This window comes from Myotis yumanensis, unplaced genomic scaffold (genome assembly GCF_028538775.1).
Source record: "Myotis yumanensis isolate MYYU_CA2020_CCGP unplaced genomic scaffold, mMyoYum1.0.hap1 SCAF_6, whole genome shotgun sequence".
In the NCBI taxonomy this organism is placed as follows: Eukaryota; Metazoa; Chordata; class Mammalia; order Chiroptera; family Vespertilionidae; genus Myotis; species Myotis yumanensis.
Genome location: NW_027223757.1, coordinates 35755500 through 35778180, shown reverse-complemented (window position 1 = coordinate 35778180; position 22681 = coordinate 35755500). Strand labels below are relative to the sequence as shown.

General features: G+C 45.0%; 1 protein-coding gene across 4 annotated transcripts in view; it reads right to left on the bottom strand.

The window, feature by feature from the left end:
• Positions 1 to 22681, bottom strand: part of TRAF3IP2 (TRAF3 interacting protein 2) — a 40129-nt gene that overhangs the window by 16404 nt on the left and 1044 nt on the right. For 3 of the 4 annotated variants that reach the window (XM_070417890.1, XM_070417889.1, XM_070417888.1), the window contains exons 2-3: positions 10667 to 11503; positions 1300 to 1492 (exon numbers count right to left, since the gene is read on the bottom strand). In XM_070417890.1, the coding sequence (XP_070273991.1) occupies positions 1300 to 1492; positions 10667 to 11495 (1022 nt within the window). In that variant the 5' untranslated portion in view covers positions 11496 to 11503. Of the gene's footprint in view, positions 1 to 1299; positions 1493 to 10666; positions 11504 to 20845; positions 20931 to 22681 lie in introns of those variants that run through there. The other variant, XM_070417891.1, reaches the window with a different exon arrangement.

The window sequence follows — 22681 nt, the reverse complement described above, 5'->3', positions numbered from 1 at the left end:
AGAGAAAAATTCTTATAAAATATGCCTTCATCTAATGGGAATCTAATTCCATATCCCTTTTGCATTAAATAACTTTATGCCCAAAGTTGTTTGGTTGTTATAAAAGACAAATGCTCATCTAATAAAGAAATCTTAAGGCCTTGATAATATTAAAAAAAACTTCAATGTAAAAACAAAATCATGAAGAATAATGACAGAGTAAACGTTCTGTATTAATGTTCTCTTTCAAATTATCAGGAAGAGGAGAATTAGCTTCATTACCTAGGCTTATTCTCCATGACCCCAGAACAGCAATGTTAAATCTTTTTCATCTCGCCCTAACTGGTTTGGCTCAGTGGATAGAGCGTCAGCCTGCAGACTGGAAGGTCCCAGGTTCGATTCCAGTCAAGGGCATGTACCTTGGTTGCGGTACATGCCCTTGGCAGCTAATCAATGTTTCTCTCCCATCGATGTTTCTAACTCTCTATCCCTCTCCCTTCCTCTCTGTAAAAAATCAATAAAATATATTTTTTAAAAAATCTTTTTCATCTCATGGCACACATAAACTAATTACTAAAATTCTGCAGCGATCTGACAAAAAAATTGTATAATTTTGATTCATTCACACTGGACAGCTATTATTGTGTTGCCTGTTGTTGGTTTATTTGACAATCTAAAGGAAAAGAAGTCTGTGCCCCCTGTAAATAGTCAGGTTGTGCATGTTTTAAAAACTCTTGCGGCACACTGGTTGAAAACCGCTGCCCTAAAATGATCAAATAAATCCAACGAGACCATAGCAGGCTTAAATTGATGTTAGAAAAGCAATTACTCTGTGCTATATTTGCAATTCTTCTATAAATCTAAAATTATTTCAAAATAAATGTTTATTTTAGAAATTATTATTCTTCCCCTAATCAACACCAAATATGTTTCATAAAGATGCTTAAATTTTGTTTTCCTTAGAATTTTAGATATTTCTTCTGCCAGAGGGCTTGTAGCTTTAAAAGCTACATTTTACATTTTACTTAATACTATTATTTGAACTGAAGGTAAAAGAAGCAAGTGTGACTTAGCATCTTAGGAGCCTTTCTTTCAAGAAATTTTGAACGGTCATCAGTGGCTTTATATGTCTGGTAAAGAGATTCTTGTCAACCAGCTTCCGCTTCCTTCTGACCTGAAAAGTCTGTGTGGGGTGTTCCACTCTGTGGCTTGGCCACTAACCTGGGTAGTAAACCAACAGAGTTTTATGCTCTCGATTGCATTGACAGCATTTCTTTTTTCATTTTAAAACTGTCTGCAAGTTGGTTCTGTAATACTCACTGATATCTCAGGAGCCCTGGGGAGGAATGGTCTCTTTGTGCGGGCCTCTCTTCTTGGTCCCAGGGGCTGGGATAATTCAGAATGATCTTCTGCACAGGGTGCGGGCCTCGCACGCTGGCTCCAGGTAGGGGCTGTCTAGGTAGAGCCGGTTGGATCACTTGCTGGTAGGCTGCTCGAGGGTAGTCCTGGCCATCTGTCGGAGAAGACAGCCAAGAGAACAGGGAAGACTGACTCTAGTCCCTTCGTGTGAAAGGAGAGGTAAGCTCAGTGCAATTTTTTGTCTTGATACCAACTGAGGGTTCCAGATATCAGTTACCACCTCTGTAATGTTTGTCATATTTCTGCACATTTACTTGATAGTTTTCATTAAATTGAGTCGTTGTAGTTTTGTTTTCCAAAATAAAAACATCTGTGAAATCGTGAGTCTGATGCTCTAGTTGGAAAATGCAAAGCACCATCCAGGCCCCCATTTTAATAAGTTACTTAGGATAATCCAACCATGAAAAACCTCCCCATCACCAGAACCCAGAGCCAGGAGAAATTGTCCCCATAATAGATAAAGAATCACTGCTCTTTCCTTTTCTTTCCCCAAGTGGACACACACACACACACACACACACACACACACCACTTTCTCTTACCAAGAAATAAGTGAATGAAAACTTGGCGCATATCTCTGGGAAGCAGCCAACCAGTTGGCAATACCACCCAACTTTCTTGGTCGTTTCGTGCTAAAGCCTACATGCACTTGAGGCCAGGGCGGTTAGAAGAGGGCAGGGCTCAGCACAGCCAGGGCTGGCAGTGACTTATGTGAATGTGTAACCTCGGAGAAAGTTGGTCCCAGCCCAGCCTAGGAGCAGCAAGTCTCAAGGGAAGAAGGGCAGCCTGTCCAGGTGGGAGAAGAGCACGGAAGGCCAGAAGAGGGATGCAGGGGACCCAGTACAGGTGAGAGAGGAAAGCTCTGAGGGAACTGCCCAGGCCCAAAGGGGCTCAAGTGTGGGAAATCTGAGAGGTGAGGATGTGCCCAGCCTCTGAGGAGACTGGAGAGAGCTACATGGGTAACCCTGCAAAACTAACCATGAACACCTCCTGTGAGCCAAGCATTGCGACCTCTGCCCTTGTAAGAAGTTGGATATCTAGGAGGCATAGCTAGTTAGAGCAAGAAGGAACCTGTTTCTCAGAATATATGAACATATATATCTTTATTCATTTTCTGATAATGAAAGTAATAATCGAGTTTTCCCACTGTAGGTAGGATACAGGCAGGGATGTAAAGTGAAATCAAATTTGCAAGCAAGCAATACAGTAACAGACAAGGTAGGTTGGAACCAGAATGTAGAGGGTGAGAATGTGTGGCTAATGATTGAATTCCTAGTTCAGTAGGTAGTCAGACGCCATTCAAGTTTCCAGGGGAACATCCAGGGGAATAATGTCCTCAAATACGGAAAAGAAGACAAACAACCTGTGTGTTCACTAGTGTGGCTCCCTTCAGGTCTCCGCTGTCTGAATGCAGCAAACTTGCCTGTGTGGCCCTGGAAATGTGCCCAAGCCAGTCACTCGTGGTCAGATTCCCTGGATTCAATCTATTGTCTGCTTTGACCTGTGACACTAGCAGGTCCTTCCTGTCATGTGTCCTCTGGCAAAAGTGACTATTCTCCTCCAACCCAGGTTGTCTCCTGGCCCTGACTGTAGCCTTTGCCCTACAATTGTTTAGGACTGGTCATGACATTAGGGGCTTAAGAAAGAGGAATAGGATTAAATGGTCTATCCCAGCCTCCAGCTGATAAAGGAGACCATGATTTGAGAGCAAGTCTAAGAATGGGGAGATGGGACTACAGAGGCCCCTGTGTTCTAGGACAAGATACACTAGGCAGGTTTTGCTTTTACAGCTTCCCTGGGCAGGTCAGATATATTCCAGGGGTCCAGATGGCCAATTGGAGTTTTAGGCCAACAGGGAGGTCACGACTGCTGCTCCTTTCCCCAGCTAGAGAAAGCATCCCTGCCATCAGGCCACCAGGCAGAAGCCTGCCCTGCTTGTAGATGAATCTGGCATGAATGGACCATTTACAAAACCAGCTGTAGGTACAACCAGGCTGTCCAAAGATCCCATTGCACTTAAAATCCACCCTGTACGATCCGATCCCAGTCCTTCTAGGCCTTATCTCCTATGATGCTCTCACACGCTCACCAAGCCCCAACTACCATCATGGCCATCATTCTTCATCTTAAACACCCCAAGCTTGTCCCCACCTTTGGCCCTTGAGTTGGCATCCTCTCTGCCCAGAATGTTTTTGCCTTGTATCTTTACAGATCAACTTCTTGCTATTCAGGGCCCAGAGGCTCGGATATCACCCCTTCACCCAGTTGCCCTACCCTACCCTACCCCCACCCATTTTACTTTCTCCATAGCACTTAGCATGTGTTTGTGGAAGTAAGCATGATTGTTGTCAACTTCTTGTCTGCCTTCCCTCCTAGCATCCTGTGAAAGCATGGATTGTGTCTGTTTGCCATCACATCTCTAAGCACAGTGCTGGCACCAGGAGATGCTCAATAAATGAATGAATGAAGACTAAGCAGTTACAAAGCCAACTCCACACACATACACAGACACACACACACACTGAAAGAGAAGCCATTCACCCTCTGCCTGCTAGGTCTTGGGTAATCTAGATCAGTGGTTGCCAACCGGTGGTCTGCAGACCACTGGTGGTCCATGAGGTCCGTAAGGTTGGTGACCACTGATCTAGATCACTCTCATTAGCTGTCTTTTTTTTTTGTGTGTGTGTGTGTCTCTCTCTGAAAGTAGGAAGAAGAAAGACAAGGTAAAAAAAGAAAAATTGCCCAGCTGGCGTGAATCAGTGGTTAAGCTGTTCGATTCCCTAGTCAGGGCACATGCCTGGGTTGTGGGCTCGATCCCCAGTGTGGGGTGCACAGGAGGCAGCCGATCAATGATTCTCTCTCATCATCAATGTTTCTGTCTCTCTCTCCCTCTCCCTTTCTCTCTGAAGTCAATAAAAACATTAAAAACAAAAAGAAGAGAAACTTTGTTAGTGGGCTTGAACATTTTTAATATTTGAAATAATGTTTGCTTCTAATATCCATTAATAAGTAGCTAATAATGTTTTATTTGCTTTAAAAGGACTACCCAGCTCTAATCATAAGGCTTGTTTCTTTTCCAGAAGGCGGATGTTAGTGCTGTTAATCAAAAGCTTTGAATCCAGGTCATATGATCTCTAACAGATTATTTCCCGCACAACACGTTTTTGTCTCATAGCAACAAATCTTATCATTAAAATCACCAAGGCATGTGGGCTAAGTGTTTGATTAGCTGTAACTTTCATTTCTGAAATGGCCACCTACGGTAAAAACTTAAACTGGTTTATGTGAGCAGACAAAATGATCCACCTCATCTAGTTTTTAAATTAGGGTACTGACAGAACAGTCCTTCATGCTGCCCTTTGATTATTTAAAACAAAGAAATATTGAATATGAGAGGGAATAGCAAATACAAGGTTTCCCTCTTGTAAGTGGAATTTGGTTTTGTCTGGAATTTGGCTGGTTGTGTAGGAAAGTTGCTAAATAAAAACTATGCTTAGTAGATAGATGAATATCTTTCATTGCTCAAATTTCGATAATATTGTTTTGCTATTTTGACAGAGGCTTACTAGTTTAGGTGAGTACTATATATATAATAACGGCTAACATTTATTGAGTACTTGATACATGCCAAGCACTGTTCTAAGTTCTTTGTTCAGGATTATAGAGTTCAATTTTCTGTTTTCCTAATGAAGTTTAACTTAGAATCAAATCAAAATTCCTTACGATGGCCCTTGCATCCATCATTGTCTAGCATATCAAGTCTCTCCCTGCTCACGCCGCTGCAGCCCTGCTTTCGGTACCTGAGCAAGCTCCTACTTCCTTGACCTTCTCATCCTTTAGGTTTCAACTCAAATGTGTCCTTCTCAAAAAAAAATTCTTGCCATCCTGTCTATTAATGTTTCTTCTAACACCTGGTTATTTCCCTCATAGCACTTACATTTATTTTATTTGCTGATTTCTATTTATCTATCTCCCCAGTAGACTGTGGAAGACAACCCCATGTGTTGTAGTTACCAATGTACACTCAGTGCCTAGCAGAGTACTTGGCAAATATTCATTGACTAAATTAATAAGTGAATGGACAAGTTCTGATTCCAAATCCCAAGGACCTCCCTCCATTCGCCCTTCCCCCATGAGACAATTAGAGGCGGCCTTTTCAAGGCTTGATATCACAGGGGCTCTCTCATGCTTAGGTCTTCCTCCTTTCCCCAGGAAGTAGGGAGCAGGTTTCTTTGTATTCATTCAACAAATATTTATTGATTTTCTATGGCTAGACCCTTGGTGAACACAGATAAATAGGATACAGTTCCCTTAAGTAGCTCAAAATAAGTAGAGAGAGAAAGAAAATCTGTGTGTCTGTAGGTGTCTGTTTTGAAACACAAACCCACACTTGTTAGTGTGTGAGGAGAGGCGTGCAAATCGGCAGCCACCTACATGGTAGACTTAAGAATTACTGCCCCAAAATATCTCCCCCACTAACTTGTCCCCAGTCTAAAATTTCATCAAGAGTTTATTCTGTGCGAGATGAAGAATAGAAGGTGGTGGGTGGTGTGATAGACAAATGATTTGTTAGCATGGCAACGCCTCGATTCTGAGGCAGTCTTAATCACAACACACACCACAAATCTTACAATCATAAATGGGCGCCCAGAATGGTAGGTTATTTGTCAATCTTATGACCCTCTTGGTCAGAGTACACACGGTCTTCACGTTCCTGGGTTTTTACCACTTGGAATTTTTAAGCCAAATCCTAATGAGGTTTTCCGCTTATCAGACAAAACATTCAACATTTTTCTTCCTTATTAAGAATGGATTAGATGAGTTTATGAAAGAAAAAATAAAATCTGATTTTCAAGTTGTCAAAAAACATTATGATATAATGCAGTTTAGCCAGGAAACAAAAGAGCCAACATAAACTGTTACAGGAATGCTCCCAGCTATAAGCAGCTGTGGTTCCTGGAGGGCAACTCCTTTCTTGATCATTTCTTCCATCTGGTTTGTCTTTTCCTTACTTGTATTTGTGCGTGCATTCTAACATGCAAATAATCACTTTTCGGGGGTCCACATGAGCAATAGTAGGCATGTGTCCACAGTTTTATTTTATTCGGTCTCCTTAGTAGGGAAAGCAAGAATTTTATAGTAAAATAAAGCCTCTTTAGATTTAATACATTAATTTTTTCTACTTTATTTGTATCATGGGTTTCATTTGATTGCAGTCATGATCTCTATTCTGGTGACCTTCCCTGGAAGGATTCTCAGGCCGCCATCTCCAAAGGGGGGTGGGGGGAGGGGTGGAGAGACGGGTTTATTTCCACTTCTCCACTTGCTTTGAAAACTTTTTTTTTTTTTAACATGAAAGGGGAGACCAGTAGCCATTTTTGCTTTAACTTGCAAAGGCTAAGATATGCCATTTGCGTGGTGATCATTATTTATTTATATTTTCATTAACGGATGAGGAAGTAATGCTCTTCTAAAGCTGAGTAGAACCACGTAGCCATGGTTTCCAACTGCACAAGCATCCCTTAGGTGAACAGCTCCTTTGAAGTGGTTTTGTTGGCAATTAAGTGCAGTTACAGCCCCGACATGAAACTAAGCATTGTACACATGCTTTGAATACTTAAAATCTGTACCAGCAAAAGGGATCTGGAAGTCGAGGAGCTCTCTGCAGAGCTGTGCTGCAGGATTTTAATTTAAATAACAGTAACTGAGAGCTGCTAGTTATTCAGGGCTCACTATAAGCCAGCCACTCGCCCAGTATCTTTAATACATTACCTCATTTAATCCTCACAGCAACCTGGCAGGAAGCCTTGGCTATTGGGGCGGGGGCGGGGGGGGGGGGGGGTGGTCTCCTAAAATATTCTGGGCTCGCATTGCCACACAGAAAAACCCTAAGCCCTGGGCATCCTTGACAAAAAGGACCCAACCCTGACTCCATTCCCCATGATCCAAGGCATATGCAGGGTGAATCAGGGTGGGCCTGTCTATACACTCTCATTTTCCCTTACTTTTCTTTTTTCTCTCTTTTATTTATTTTTAGTTATAAAAGTAATACTTGCTTGCTATAACAAATGTAGCAAAAGTGCATGAAGTTAGAAGGAAAATCTCCCCCTCTCTTGGTAATTCCCCGTCCCCTTCTCCCATGATCACTGTTAACGGTTGGGGCCAGATTTTTTGGTATGTAGTTTTTAAACACATAAAGTTTTTTAAAATAACATGTATAGAATCTACACTGCATGCTTTTCCACTTGATCTTTTTTTAAATGTCAGAATGTGTATTTTACTCTGTAATAGGAGCCTACTAGTCCACTGTATGTTAGTCACAGATTACTTATTTCTCCCCTTATTGATAGGCATTTTCGTTTTTATTTTTACTCTCATGCAACAAGGCTTTACCAACCGTCCTTGAGCACGCATTTTTACCTGCTCACTCGGTGTTTCTGTAGGTTCCTACAGTGAGACTGCTGGGCCAAAGGGGAAGCACACTTAACTTTTGTGGACTGCCTTCAGGGAGACTGTACCCATTGCACTCCTACCCAGAGCAGATGGGAGTGTTCCCTTCTCCAAAACCCACTAACACTGGATGGTGTTCAAGGTTTTTGAATTATGTACACCTCATTAGGGAAAAGGTATCTTTAAAATTTTTGCACATATAAACTTTTCTTAAATTTAGTAACGTTAAGCGTGGTTTCATATGCTTATTGGCCGTTTGTATATTTTCTGTGAATTGTTCCCCTTTCCTGTCCTAATTCTCTCCTCTCTGCCTTTCATCACCTCTCTTCACTCCCAGGATCCTAGGTGCCCCCTTCCTCCCTCCCCTTCAATAGAAGGAAATAACGCAGAAAGCAAAGGGAAGGGACCTGATGAAAGAAGTCAGGTCAGAAGGTACTGGAGGCTGAAAGTGTTCCCAGTCAGGAGTTTTGTGTTTGAAAAGAGCCTGCCCAGAGCGGGCAATGCTCACCTCCAAAGACTGGATTGCTTATGGTGCCACTTTAGGCTTCAACAGGAGAAATATTTTCGAATAGGAATTTCTTCCTGGAACCCTCATATGATAATAAATCAATGCTTTCTTGGTCTATCATCATATCCTGTTAGTAGATAAAAGCAACTGCTTGGGACTTAGTATCCCAAAGCCCTGCACGATGTATTCACACATCTACACATTAATCTAAGGAATTCATCAGAAATGCAGATAACAACTTAACGTACATCATGTTTGTCATGTAATTGCTTATTGGATAAAAAACTGGAAACTATTTAAAATGTCCCACAATGGAGAATAAAACAATTTGGTAGGTCCATCAGATGAAATACTATGCAGCATTTTAAAATGATGTTAAAAGTAGTGCACTAAATGTCATTGGAAACTAGTTTGAGTTTACATTGAATGTGTAAACAAAGAAAAAAGAAACAGAAGTAAATATGTCAAAGAACCCAGTGAGGAATTATATTTGGGTGATGGAAATATGGACTGAACTTTTGGGCATATTTCCATTTTGAGAGTGAATAAATATTACTGTTATGACCAGTTTGTGGTATTATTCTAATAAAGTATTCCCTTTTAACCTGGAAATCACTGAGAAATAAATGCAACCCTGACCCTGTCAAAGTTCATTTCTCTTATTTAAGGAACCCCAGCCACCACACACATCCTATTACTGGGAGCTCAAAGCAGGCAGTGGTGTCCAAGGCTCCCAGTCAGGTGACTTCCCAACATCCAACCCTCTGGGTCTCAGTTTTAGGCCTCAGAGGCTCTTCCTCCGCAAGCCCTGCTGTTTTCGCATCTCCTGGCCTTATTCTGAAACTCATGTTCCTTCTCATCTGTTTTTCCTAATTTAAATTCCTCTACTTCCTTCCTTTAAAAAAATCATTTAATTGCTGTACTGTTCCATTCACTTTAGGAACCGTTATACTAAGTGCACATGTATAATACATAAACTCTGATTGGTTACAGCATTTGTAATTATTTCTATAATTTATTTTAAAGCTAGGTGTCAGGCCTTTGGACAGACTCTTCTTATATCACTTGAATTGCTTTTTTGTACAGTTTATTTGCTAAGAAAAGTATTGTATCTCAGAGGCCTGTGTTTGATCTGTAAAGCCCTATCTTTATTTTCCAGTGGCCTCGGTGGAGATTGAATACCAAGGATTTTGATGAACCTTCCATCTCAGTCTGAGACTTTATCACTTTCAGAGATGCTTAATGCACTGATACATATTATTCACTCATTCACTTATCCAGAAATAACTTATTGAGAATCTAGGATATGCTAGTCACTGTGTTAAATGCTGGGGAATTATAGATTGAAAATACATCTTTATTGATGTGCAAAAGCTTGCATTTTGGAAAGAGAGGTAGAGAGACTGGTTATTAGGGCCCTGACAAGCAGAAACGAAGGCAACAGAGATCCTGAAGGAGGGACTGGTCTAGGGAGGTTTCTAGAGGCAACACTTGAGCGAAGTCTTAAAAGATATATATGGTGATGGTCATATAACTCTGCAAATAGACTACAATTCATTGAATTGTACACTTAAAAAGGTGAACTTTACGGTATGTAAATTAGATCTGAATAAAGCTGTTAAAGAAAAAGAAGAGGTGTAGAGCTGGGTCACATGCACAAGAAGGGAAAGAACATCCTAGACAGAGCAAAGAGCACAGGCAAATACTTGGGATGTGAAACAGCTAGACAAGTCAGGGGACTGCGTCCGGGGTGTGGCTGGAAGGCAGGGTAGAGGCAGATGGCTCAGGTCTCCAAAGGGATTCAAGCAGCAGAATCACAGGAGCAATTTGATCTTCATGTAATGGCATGAATCCAGAGTCTCAATGACATTCTGGCACCTTCTGATTTTTTTTTTACTAAAGACCCCTTTCTCTGCCAAATCTAAGATGGGGAGGAAGCATGCAGAGAAGGAAGAATCCAGATGCCCAAGAATCAGGGCAGCAAGTACATTTTGTAGAAGTCCATTAGTTCATACTCCTGCCTCTAGGCCGGTTTCAGTTAAATTAACTAGACAGAGGAATCTTTTCTGTCCTTAAAGGTACCGAGAGAAGCCGGTTCCAAGAGGGACAGGTTTTGGGCTAAGATAAAGCATTCTTCCAAAGCCTCTTGCAAATCCAACCACACACAGAAAGCCCTACGAGAAGCAAAATGCCCTCCCTGCATCCTGCCTGACCGGTCTGTGCTGATCTGCGATACGAGGCACTGACCTGGGGCCCTCGTTTACTTTGTTGCCCAGCCCACAATGTCCAGAGGAGGGAAATCTCACTTACATGGCACCTGGTGAATGGGACCTCCAGGACGATGGTACTGATGGTTCCACTGAGCCCGTGGGGAAAGGTGGGGAGGCGGCATCTGTGCACACGCTGGGTGCCTCTGAGGTTCAAATGGATGATACTCCCTGGACCTGAGAGGTCTGGGGAGGTCCTGGGGGTAGCACATGGAAGTGAGGGGCAGGGGCCTTTCCAGCTGCCTGATGCCCAGGACATCCTGGGGCTGGGAATTGTACCCCGTGTCTATGGTAGGCACGTCTGGGGCTGCTCGGTGCCTGTGGGGCTGGGGCCGTTGCACCATCTCTTGGCTATTGCTTGAGGAGTCTGCTAAGGCATTAGGTAAATTTTGGTCTGATTTGCCTGAGCCATGGCCAGTGTCAGGAGAAGCTGCAGAGAGCGGAGATCCCAGCCATTGATTATGCTTTTCCCTAAATGAAAACTGATACTCTGGAGAGAAGGCCCCAACCACAGACTCGGGGTTAGGCTCGTTGGCCCCGGAGGAGTCCGAGGGCAGATCTTTGCCCGGGTCCGGATGTCTCCTCCAGAAGCTGTCTTCGCTCTCCTCCAGGACTTTAGCGCGCAGGCAGGTGATCTGCCGGGACACAGGTCGCTGGTGGTTTACCAGTTGCAGGCGAGGGGGAGCCTGAGAAAAGTCTTCCGAGGAATGGTGAGGGGTTTGGAGTGCAGACGAGGCATTGGGTACCATGTTCCTTATGTTTGGAGCAGGGGGTTCTGATCCCTCTTGCAGGGAATATTCTGGGATGGGGTTCAATAGCTGACTCGGGTATGGTTCCGATTCGTCAACCTCCACAGGAATGCTTCGGTTCATGGTCGTTTCTGAAACAAGAGAAAACATGCCGCAGCCTAAGAGGACAGATCCTGTTTTGGAGTGCCCACTTTATGACCTTAAGGGACCTCGCCGAAGGGATGGTTTCGATTAACAGTAGTGTGACACCAACTGTGCTGGCAGAGCCCCAGTCACACAGTTGTTTACTGACCCTCCAGGCAAAGGCACTCACGCTTATTAAGATATTTTTATCTGGAAGGTGATTTAAAGAATGTGACTGGACCGTCATGTGGCAGGTAGCACATGGGAAGACACACATGAACATCAAAGACCAAGGATCGAGGAAAGAGAACTGAATCCTGGTGTGGCTGCTTTGTGTGTGCTTGTGAATGTTTAAAACGTGTGGAGGGAACACAGGACATTGCTACACTGTGGTCTTTGAGGATGGAACTCAGCTGAGAAGAGATGTGAGAGGGAGAGCTTTTACCTTTTAAACTTTTAAAACTTTGCTGTGTGACTGTTGCCTAACAATAAAAAAATAAAAATAAATAAAAATAAATAAATAAATAAATAAATAAAAAGCCTGTGTTTAAAAGCACTGACAAAAGGGTCACAGTGACATTTCCCACTTAGGTTGTCTAGAGGATTTGCTTTCCCTCGGGCACTGTGCCTGCCACGAAGCCAGCTGACCACCTGGGTTGTGACATGCAGGCTGAACCAGCAAGGTTTGCTAAACTGGCCTTTAGCCCACGGGCCATGCAGCCCACAGCCCAGGTGACCCTGGTTTTACCTGGAGAAACAGAGCTCTTCATCAACATAACAGGAGAAAGACAATCAGCCTCCCCTTATGGGCTGAGATGAGGCCCGGGCACCTAGGCTCCAGGGGAAGGGAGGCAGCCGGGGGTGACAGGAGGTCTGTAGGAGGCTCCAGAGCAGGTGTAGTGGGAGGGAAGGAGAAGGAAAAACAACAAATCTCAGAGGTTTGGTCCATGCAGGCCTTGCACAGGCTGTACTTCAAATATCACGCAGAGAAAGGGGGGGTGCCGGCAGGGGTGGGTTTTGAAATTCATATTTTGAATCCGTGTAGCATTTCAACTGCAAACATTTACTGAGGGCTCACTGTGCCTAAAGCCACGATGTACATCAACTATCGTTTTAAGACAAATTTTGAAAAATATGAATTTGCCTTCTCTGGAGCCCTGTATCCAACCCCATGGCAACAAGACAGCATGCACTTTAAAATGCTTCCCCTCGGAGCAGAGATGGGCCAGCGCCTTCCTACCACATGTATCCTCACTGCCTATAGGAAGACACCTCAGCTGGCTTCTCCACTGAGTGCCAGATGAACGCTAGCACTTCTCTGTACCCGCACTTGGTAACAAACGTGCCCGTCTGCTGCAAACAACCTCTGGCCTGTGTTCTGGCACAGCTGAAAACGCCCGCCTCTCCCTCCTGCCTCAGTTTCCACTTTCCTACTGTCCCCTTTCCAGGCTGCTCTCTAGGCTGTGTGTGTCCCTGCCCCCTCGGCTCTGCAGAAAAGAGACCTCATCACCCAAACTGATTAGGAACCTACGCAAAGCACACACATTGCAGCTGGTTGTGATGTGTAAATGCTCACCATGGCTTTCCTTTCTTTCTTAAAGTTTTCCTACAGCCATGACATTGGAGATACCATCCAACGTGCTCTTCAGCTGGTCCGGAAACACAAGCATTTTCTGAAGGGCTGGCTGAGCGTTGTGTAACCTCCCGCTGGCATCCGTGGCGCGGCCGAGTGGGAGGGCACAGAGGCATCGAGTGAGCCAACCAGCAAGAGGACAGGATTCTGTCAACCCTTTCTTGTTACTCGGTTCTCTCCCATCACCCACACTTCAGGCACCACTGTGGGTGATCTCCCTGGGCTTTCAAGTGTGAAAGCCTTAGAAGTGCTTCCCTAAACAACAACAAAAGCTGCAGATTCTGCTCTTCTAGCTGAGGAGCCAATAAAAAAAGGTGACAAGTGCCGACATCTCACATAACTGGAAATCTGAGGCCCAGCTTACGACAACAATTCTACAGTTCAAACTGGTCTGAAAGGCACAAAGGGCCCCTCGGATGGTAGTCAATAAGCCTGGCATGGTGATGAGCAGCCGCCCAGTAAAGCTATGGGATTAATAATCCTTTAAAAAAAAAAAGGACCCTGATGTTTTAAACATATGCCTATCAAATATCCAAACAGCAAATCATTAGTGAAACCTGCTATGTGTCCACCTCTATGCTGGGTGTTCTCCTTAGGCACACACTTAATGATTTTTTTTTTTTTTTTTTTTTACAATAGGTAATGCCTACAAGTGATACAACATTCGAGAGTACAGATGGGTATGGAGCAAAAGATATTCAAAATTATTTCTAGAGACGTATAAAACATGTTTCCTACCTTCAAGTTGCTTGTGATCCAGATCAAGAGACAAAACTAGTAACAGGAAATCAAAGGCCCTACCTCAGGGCCTTTGCGCTTATTGTTCCTGCTTCTCAGAACACTCCTCCCCCACATATCTGCGTGGCTTTCCTTCTCTCCCCTTCAGGTCTTTCCTCGGCTGTCACTTTCTCAGTGAGGTCTCACTGGCTGTCCTGTCTGAATTTTTCCCATGCCCCTTTCACTCTCCTCCCTGCTGTACTGTCCTCTCTAGCAGTTATCCTCATCTTATGTACTACAAATGTGTATTGTAAATACAAATGTCTAATACATCCTTTGTTTGTTTGTCACCCACCCCCCCCCCCCCTCCAAATTTAAAGTTCACACTTTAAAGGTGTGATTTTTGACTGCTCTATTCACAGCTATATTCTCAGTACCTAGAACTGTACCTGGCACCCGTAGGTGCTCAATAAATATTTGTTGAATGAATCAATGATTGATGCCTGTTTTGAAGAGGTGACAGACCCACGTAGCTGGCAGTATCACGAACAGTGAGAATGTCAGGTTCCATGAGAGGTAGCAGGGAGTATGGGGTGGACCAAGTCCTCAGAATTTGCTAAATTATACCACATGGGTACCCTTCCCTATTCCTTGCTTTCTTTCTCTCTAATATTGTATTAAGCCCACTCAGTGTCAGGCCCCAAGGTGGCCCTGGGCCATGCCTAAGAGGTCCCACCCATGGGTAGAGTTGATCACAACAGCTCTTACAGAATAAAGGTGATTCCACCACCCAGTGTGATAGGAACATGTGACAGCAAGGCAGCTGGTCTAGTCATGTATCCTCAGAGCTTCGCCCAGAACAGCAGAGGGTGGGGCAGGCCTGCACCTACCATGTGGGTGCCTCCCAGCCCTGGACCCTTGTGAGGGTGTCACAGAGAACAATTACACAAAAATGCCACATCAGAGGACCCTGGCGGGGTAATGGGTTGTGTTGTGGTTCTAGTTCTTGGCAGTTTTATTTGTTGGTCTTTAATGTCAATATTGTAAAAAGACTTCATATTTTAAAAAGTCACTCAGTACAGCACCACTTTTAACCATTTCCATTTCCCCCTGTTTTATTCCAGGACTTCTCCATATGATGTCCACATGGTTGTAACCCTGCAAGGCCTGTGCTCTAGTCCCCAACTAACAAGGGTGACACTTGGATTACAGTGGAAAAACCCTGTCTTCTACCTATGACAGTGATGGCGAACCTTTTGAGCTCGGCGTGTCAGCATTTTGAAAAACCCTAACTTAACTCTGGTGCCGTGTCACATATAGAAGTTTTTTGATATTTGCAACCATAGTAAAACAAAGACTTATATTTTTGATATTTATTTTATATATTTAAATGCCATTTAACAAAGAAAAATCAACCAAAAAAATGAGTTCACGTGTCACCTCTGACACGCGTGTCATAGGTTCACCATCACTGACCTATGATCTAGAAGAAGGCTCTGCCCCTGAGGGGGACAGGAGACCTGCCAGACAGGACCCCGTGAGCCCCGTGCTGGCATCACCCCAACACGAATGCTGAGCTCCAAGGCCTGGGAGACGCTGAGCCTGTCGGGCCTGGAGGTCACGCTTGCCTCACCGCGGCAAATCCCTGCGGCTGGAGGTCCGCAGGAACCCAAGGGGGCTTCCAGCTCAGATCCCCTTTCTGAGCCACAGCACAGGTGCCCAGGCCCCACACCCACAGATTCTGAGATGGGGCGTGGGCTCCTGTGTGTTTTTGTTTGAGTCCCACTGGGAAAAGGGTTCTTTCAGATTTTGCCAAGGGAGGGTAATCTGTACAATTTGGCAGTAACCAGTTGCCCTTTGACCTAGTAATTTCTCTTCTAAGAATTTCCTCTCCGGTGATATGTGAAATGAAGTCCTGTGAAATGAAGCGGCCGTGAGGATAGGCGATGCAGCAAAGTGTAGAAACAAGCCACATGCCCAAAAAGGGTCTGATGTTTTAAATTGTGGTCCAGCTGTACAATGAACACTGTGTCTTTTCAAAAAGACTGAAGAAGTGCTGTGTGAACTGGTGTGGAACTGTCTCCAAGATTTATTGTGAAGTTAAAGCGAGCAGGAGGCAGAGTATGCACCCCTTTGTACCCTCTGAGCTGTATGTGCGCACACCACCCCTTCAGAAACCCGCGCAGCGGTCGCCTCTGAAAAGGACCTGGATGACTGGGAACAGGGGCCAGAGGGGGGGTGTTGCTCCTCAGAGCACTTTATACCTTTTAAATTTTGTACCAAGTGCCTATGCATCTACTTAAAGGATTAAAAAAGAGAAAGAAAAATAAAGAAGCTCTTCTGGTGATTCTGATGTTCACAAAGGTGAGAACCGGTGGGAACAAGGCACTGCTGAGACCACCCAGGAGAGGGAGAGCATGTCCCAGGTGGGAATGGGGTGGGCACAAGCTAGGCACGCAGGCCAGTCCCAAGTACATACAACTAGGCTGGAACAGTTGTGTGGCCAGTCTGGTTCTGACTCTCTTTGATCTGACCCGAGAGACGCTATTTTCCTTCTCTGGAACCCACTGCTCTTTGGCTGTGAGTTGTGGTTCTAGCTCTTGGATTCTGACCCCTCTGCTTGTTTTCTCTGCCCAGGCCTCTCTATGGCTTCCTTTCGGCCTCGGGCCTGGGACCTTCCTCTTAGCTCCTCTACTCTACCCTGGATTTGCAGATAAGATCTTACCCCAGATGGCAGCCGATTTAACATCCCATGTGACACTGCTCCTAGTGTCCCCATCATAGAATTTTCCATTCCCTCCCTCTCTCCCTCCCCCATTCTCTCAGTCAAACCCCCTGAACTGCCTCCAGTTCTTTGCTGATGTCTGTTGCCAGCACCCGTTTTCTCCTTCAGGACACCCTGACTTAAATTATATTCATTTCTTAAAACGGAGCCGATTAGTCTTCACAACACGACCTTTCTGATCTCACAGTTCATCGAAAAGCTTCTTTCCTCGCATCCTCCCCACCTCCCTTTCTGCATGCCCACCAGTCCCCGCTTGGCCCGTGTGGGAAACAAGCCGTGCACATTCACAGTTAACCGTGCCTGCTGTCTTCCAGATGGGCTTGCCCTGAGTCAACACATGGTTCTAGAATGTGGGGAAATATGTGTATTTCAGTGCGCGGGCCCCAGAGTCAAACCCCCGAGGTTTAAGCGATTTCTCTGCCAGCTGCATGGTTAGATGTGTGAACTTGAGAAAATTACTTAACTTCTCTGGGCCTCATTTTTCTCCTCTGTCAAATGGGGAAACTAGCAACACCTGCTCCCTAGGCGTTTGTGAGGATAGAAGATGTAAATAAAGTGCCGACTGCAGGGCCTGGACCATATCGAACTCTCAAAAAATAGAAAGTTATTTTGTTATTATTTTTACAACACTTTCCCAGGCACCCTATTTGATAGGAACTGTTGCCAGTCACATTTTACAGATGGGGAAACTGAGGCACGGGGAGGTTTAGTAACTTTCCTAAGGTCGCATGGCCAGCAAAATTATTATTTTGGTCTGGGAACTCTTTCTACACTATGTTCCCTGGTTTTATACTTGGGTGCTCACAATAGCACAGAAACATGATGTCTGGAGACGTATCTTTTTTCACTGACGTATATTTTGGGCACATTTGATAAATATCTCGCTTAGTCCTTAAAACAAGCTGGAATATGGGCGAGCGGTGTACTTGGTATCGCTTTACCATTCCTATGCCGCAGAGAGGGGCACATTCAGTAGCTTTCCTAGTCAAAGCTGAATCTATTCTAGCCTATACATCTCCTAACTCTTCCCATTAGAGTCATAGAAATTGGGGCTTTTCTCTTAGGGTCCAGATAGTAAATAGTTCATGCTTTGTGGACCATAGATGTCTCATACTCTGCCTTTGAGGGTTTGTTTGTTTTTAAACAGCCCTTTGAAAATATGAAAACCATTTTTAGTAATATTTTAGTTAGTACATAAAAGACCATGGGCCACCTTTGGCCTGAGGTGGTAGTTTACCAAACTCTGATACAGTCTAGGCCAGTGGTCGGCAAACTCATTAGTCAACAGAGCCAAATATCAACAGTACAACGACTGAAATTTCTTTTGAGAGCCAAATTTTTTAAACTTAAACTATATAGGTAGGTACATGGCTATTAACTTAATTAGGGTACTCCTAAACTGGCCTTTGCTAAAAACGTCCTCAATCTGATTGAGGTACGTTCGCTGAGGTCAACCCCTTCCAACTCTTCCATCCACACTCGTCTTGTATACTTGTTTCGTCTATCGTTTGTCACCCACACGCGATTTGCGGATGCGACTAGCACTAACCACTGCACATGAGACTGCTGACTGACGGGCTCACTCAACTCGGGCATGAATTGCGCGTGCCTCCCCTGCACCGCATCTCCTGTCGCCTGACCGACCGACCGACACCCCCCACTTCTTCTAACACCACTTCTTCAAAATAGAATCACCCAGGCCGAAAACTGACTGCTGCGCATGGGCCACGAAGTTTCAATCGCACTGTACGTGCGTGCCCGCACGTGGTATTTTGTGGAAGAGCCACACTCAAGGGGCCAAAGAGCCGCATGTGGCTCGAGAGCCGCAGTTTGCCGACCACTGGTCTAGGCTGTTAAATCAAAATACGCGCCTAATGTAATGGATATACTTAAGAAACCTTACGCTTTGTTAGCCATAATTGTTCCTATTCACTGGATATTTACTATGCACCAAATACTGTTCCAAGTGCTTTACATGTATTAACTTATTTCATCCTCACAGCCACCCTATTTGGTAGGCGCTATTGTCAGCCCCATTTTACAGATGGGGAAACTGAAGTGCAGGGAGGTTAAGTAACTTTCCTAAGGTCACATGGCAAGAAGCAGAGATAGGATTCAAATGCAAGCAGTTCAGCATCAGAGCCTGTGCACTTAAGCATGTTCTCGTTTAGAAGCATTAATTTATACAGCTATTTGGTGGGGAGAAAGGGGGCAGGGAGAGCTTCTGAAATGAACGTGTTTTAGCGCCATTCACCTTGAAGGTGAGGAGGTGTGGATACAGGCCACCCGTGTGATTCGGCGAATGGCCAGGCTGCAAACCTGTGGTGGCTTTCCTTCATGCCGTGACAGTAGAGGGTCTGGACGAGACTGCTCAGGCATCTTGATTGGGGAAAAGCACTTGATTGGATCTCATTAAATTTTAATCATAAACTGAATTCAAAATAAATTGGAAACTGGTTGACAGAGCACAAACAAAGGGTGATGATAAATGGTGATGCAGCTAGAGAGGGGATATCTTCCAGGGGATGCCTCTGAGGCGAGGACGGATGGGATTTAATGAAGGTGTTATGTCCCCAGAAGAAGACAAATAGCAGAGCAAGAAACAGAGGAAGGGTAGCAGTGAGCTGCCTGAGTAATGAATAAACCACGTCACCAGCTCCAAACAAGCAAGGCTTGCGGCTGTTCACCAGCTGCTTGGGTCTTTTTAAAGCATTCTTTGGGTCAACAATAGGGTCAGAGAGCATGAATATTTCAGGTGGGCTTTAAAAATAAATATATAAATTTATAGCTAGGAGGATCCTCGGATCCAATTACAAATACTTTTAATTACAGACACTCCAGGTCTTACTTCATTCCCAAGGGAGTAGTTTTCTTATGTCTAAAAGTCATGGATTTTAACAAAAAATATTTAAACTCGTTAATGTTCTTTGTTTACTGTCCAAATGCATGCAAACTTTCATGACATCGGCTTGCTTAGTGGAAGTTGGTTTAGAGTGAACTGTTTGGCTCAGGATCAAATTCCAGTGAATAAATACTTCCAAGTTTACTTGCAGAATTTCCCAGACAGAACAGTTCTTCCACTTGGTTTGCCAGAGGATTAGAAGCAGTGGTGAGCCCTGGAGACCAGGGAACATTTACTGGCCCTTGTTCAGACCCTGCACTGTACGCCTCAGCGTCAGGCTAAGGGCAGCACAGCGTGACAGGCCTGATTTGAAGAAGTCCCCTCTGGAACTCCCCTGAGCTATTAGACAAGGAGGCGGTGGGCTAATGGGAACGGGCTGTCTACGCCACGTTGGACGCTGATAATAAACATTTAGAGAACAACCTCGAAACAGCCCAGGGGATGTTTGTTTGTTTGTTTGCTTGTTTCAGATAAGACTTCTCTACCCACACATTTGTGATTCTTAATTCAGTCCAGGACCCAGAGTGAAGAAGAAGGGGCAGAAGGGAAAAATCAGGAGAGAAAGAGGAAGGGAGAGGAAGGAAGAAAGGAGAACAGAAGAGAAGAGAAACAAGGACAGCGGAGAAGCCTTGAAGGACATTTGTAAAAATTTACGCTTTGTTGGTGTAGGAGACACTTAACTGTGAGTTTTATGTATTTGGGGGTGTGAGAAGTGGCAGTGGGAAGGAAAGGAAAGAGGGAATCCAGGTAAGAGTGTTAGAGGTAATCTGGTAAGCCAGGAAGAGTCTAAGCAGACATCACAGAGGGGGAAGGGAGTTCAGGCACTGAGAGAGACCTGGTGACCCTGGGAGGGGAGAAGGAAAAACACCCGAAACCTCACCCCAGTAAAACCGCGAGGAGAGAAGAGCTGAGTTTCCTTCACCCACGAAGGAGCTGCTGAGACTCCAGCAAGCCAGGTCTGTGGATTGGAAGGGAGGGGGACACGCAGGCTGGGGCCTGGTCAGTCCCAAACAGCTTGATTACAGCTGCCTTATCAGGGAACCCAGCCAAACTGGCACAGCTCAGAGGGTCACAGCCCACTCACCTCCCCTGGCCAGTTTATAACTTCTGGTCTCCTGGAAGGTCTGTGTACACATCTGCGCATGTGCGCGCACACACAGATAGGCACACACAGGGACGCACACACACACACAGAGCAAGCCGAGCACTCAGACATAGAAGCACATTTGGCGGAGCAGGAGGCCTGCTGGGCCAGAGACACAAAGAATGTCAGAGGTAGAAAGGACAGCCTGGGTTTCACGAACTAAAAATACCTTGTGACAATTCACAGGGAAGAAATGAGAGAGGCCCACGGTGGGAGCTTCTTGATTCCGTGGGAGCTTCTTGATTCCGATCCTCAGATTGTTTTGTACCAAAGACTGCAGGATTGTTTTGATAAGGAAATGTGATCAAACATTAGGGGTCATTTCCTGGGATCTGAAAGGAATTTAAAGTGAAAGTGCCTCATTGGTGTTCTTTTCTGCATCAGTTGTCTCCAATTCATGTCATGTTTTTAAGACCAATCTAAAATTGCCCACAGCAGAAAAGTGATTTGAATTCAAGATATTTCTGAGATTTGATTCTACAATGTGTAAAAACACATAGATTTCATTTAGACAAACTACCCACCTAATCTATCTTTCTGAGTGTCTACTAAAGAAAGCCTGCAAACATGACTGCCTTCTCCTCTTCCTTTTATTTTTAATGAATTTAATTTTTCACTTTTATTTATTTTAAAATTGATTTAAGAGAGAGGAAGGGAGAGAAAGAGAGAGGAAGGGAGAGAGGGAGAGAGAGGAAGAGAGAGAGAGAGAGAAACATCAATGTGAGAGAAACATCATTGGCTGCCTGCAGCACACACCCAGGTATGTGCCCTGACCAGAACCACCACCACTTTTTGGTGCACAGGACGAAGCTCCAACCAACTGAGCCACACCAACCAGGGATCCTTTCATTTTCAGGGCATTTTAAAGTCACCAACTCCTTAATCCTGAGAGAAACTGGCTTTGCACCCTCCAGAAGTGAGTGTCCCGGAGTTAAGAACCTTTTCCCGGACAAGCTGGTTCACTGCCCAGACTTCACTTCTAGTCAGCCCGCCCCACGCAATAAGCAGAGCAGCCACACACTGTCCAGCTCCGCAGGCTCCCCCGCGGCCGGCCGGCCTTGGAGCTGCAACGCCAGGTTAAGAGTAACTGTGGGTGGTCTCCCTGGATCAAAACGAGGCTGGCGGCCGAACGTTAGCCTGATTTCAGATAATGGGGCATCATTACTTGAAAATAAAATCAGTCACTCATCACAAGGAAAACATCTTGAAATTCCTGACCTCTCATCCCAGGGGGATAGGGAGAGCCATTTAAAAACATGATGAGGACTATACCGGGGCCTGGATATTCCACAGAAACGGTTGAGCAATCCCAGAAGCCCTGAGTCAGCCATCCCAGTCAGCCACGGCCCGTCTGAACTGGTCTGACAGAGTCATTGCCCAAAAGAAACAATAACGACAACAGAAAGGAGTGGTTTGGAAAAGGTTAAGGATTCTGTGGGTCCTGTCATAGTCATCCCCCTTACATGGTATCAGGATGTGCTTTGCAGCTTCCTTTCGGCTCCCATGAGAGGCCCCGCACACAGTCCAGCAACGCCGCCTCTGCCAGCTCTCTGGCCTGCCTGACTCTGGGCAAGTGCACAGGACAGCTCTTCCTGCGTACCCCGAACGGGATATGAACTAACTCCAGGAATCCCCCGTTTTCTCCTACGGAGCTGGAGCCAGGATTACTGCCTAAATTCCAGGCAGCCCTCCCGCAGAGCCCTGAGGCTGCCCAGCTTTCTCAAAGCCTTACACCCAGACCACGGGTTTACCTTTTGCCTTGAGAGCAGACGAGCGACACAGAAATGAAAGCAGCTCGTGTGGAAGGATCCTGAGCACAGAGGGGCTGTTTGATAGTATCATGGGGGCCAGGGGGTCGAAAAGGATTAAGAAACATCCTTGTCCTCCAGCGACTAACCATCTAGCAGCAGGAGGTAAAAATTAATATATTTGAAGAAGCCGTAAACAAGGCTTCTAAGACCACCCATCATGGCTCCCCTGTGGGACTCCCATTACCCTAGTTTTA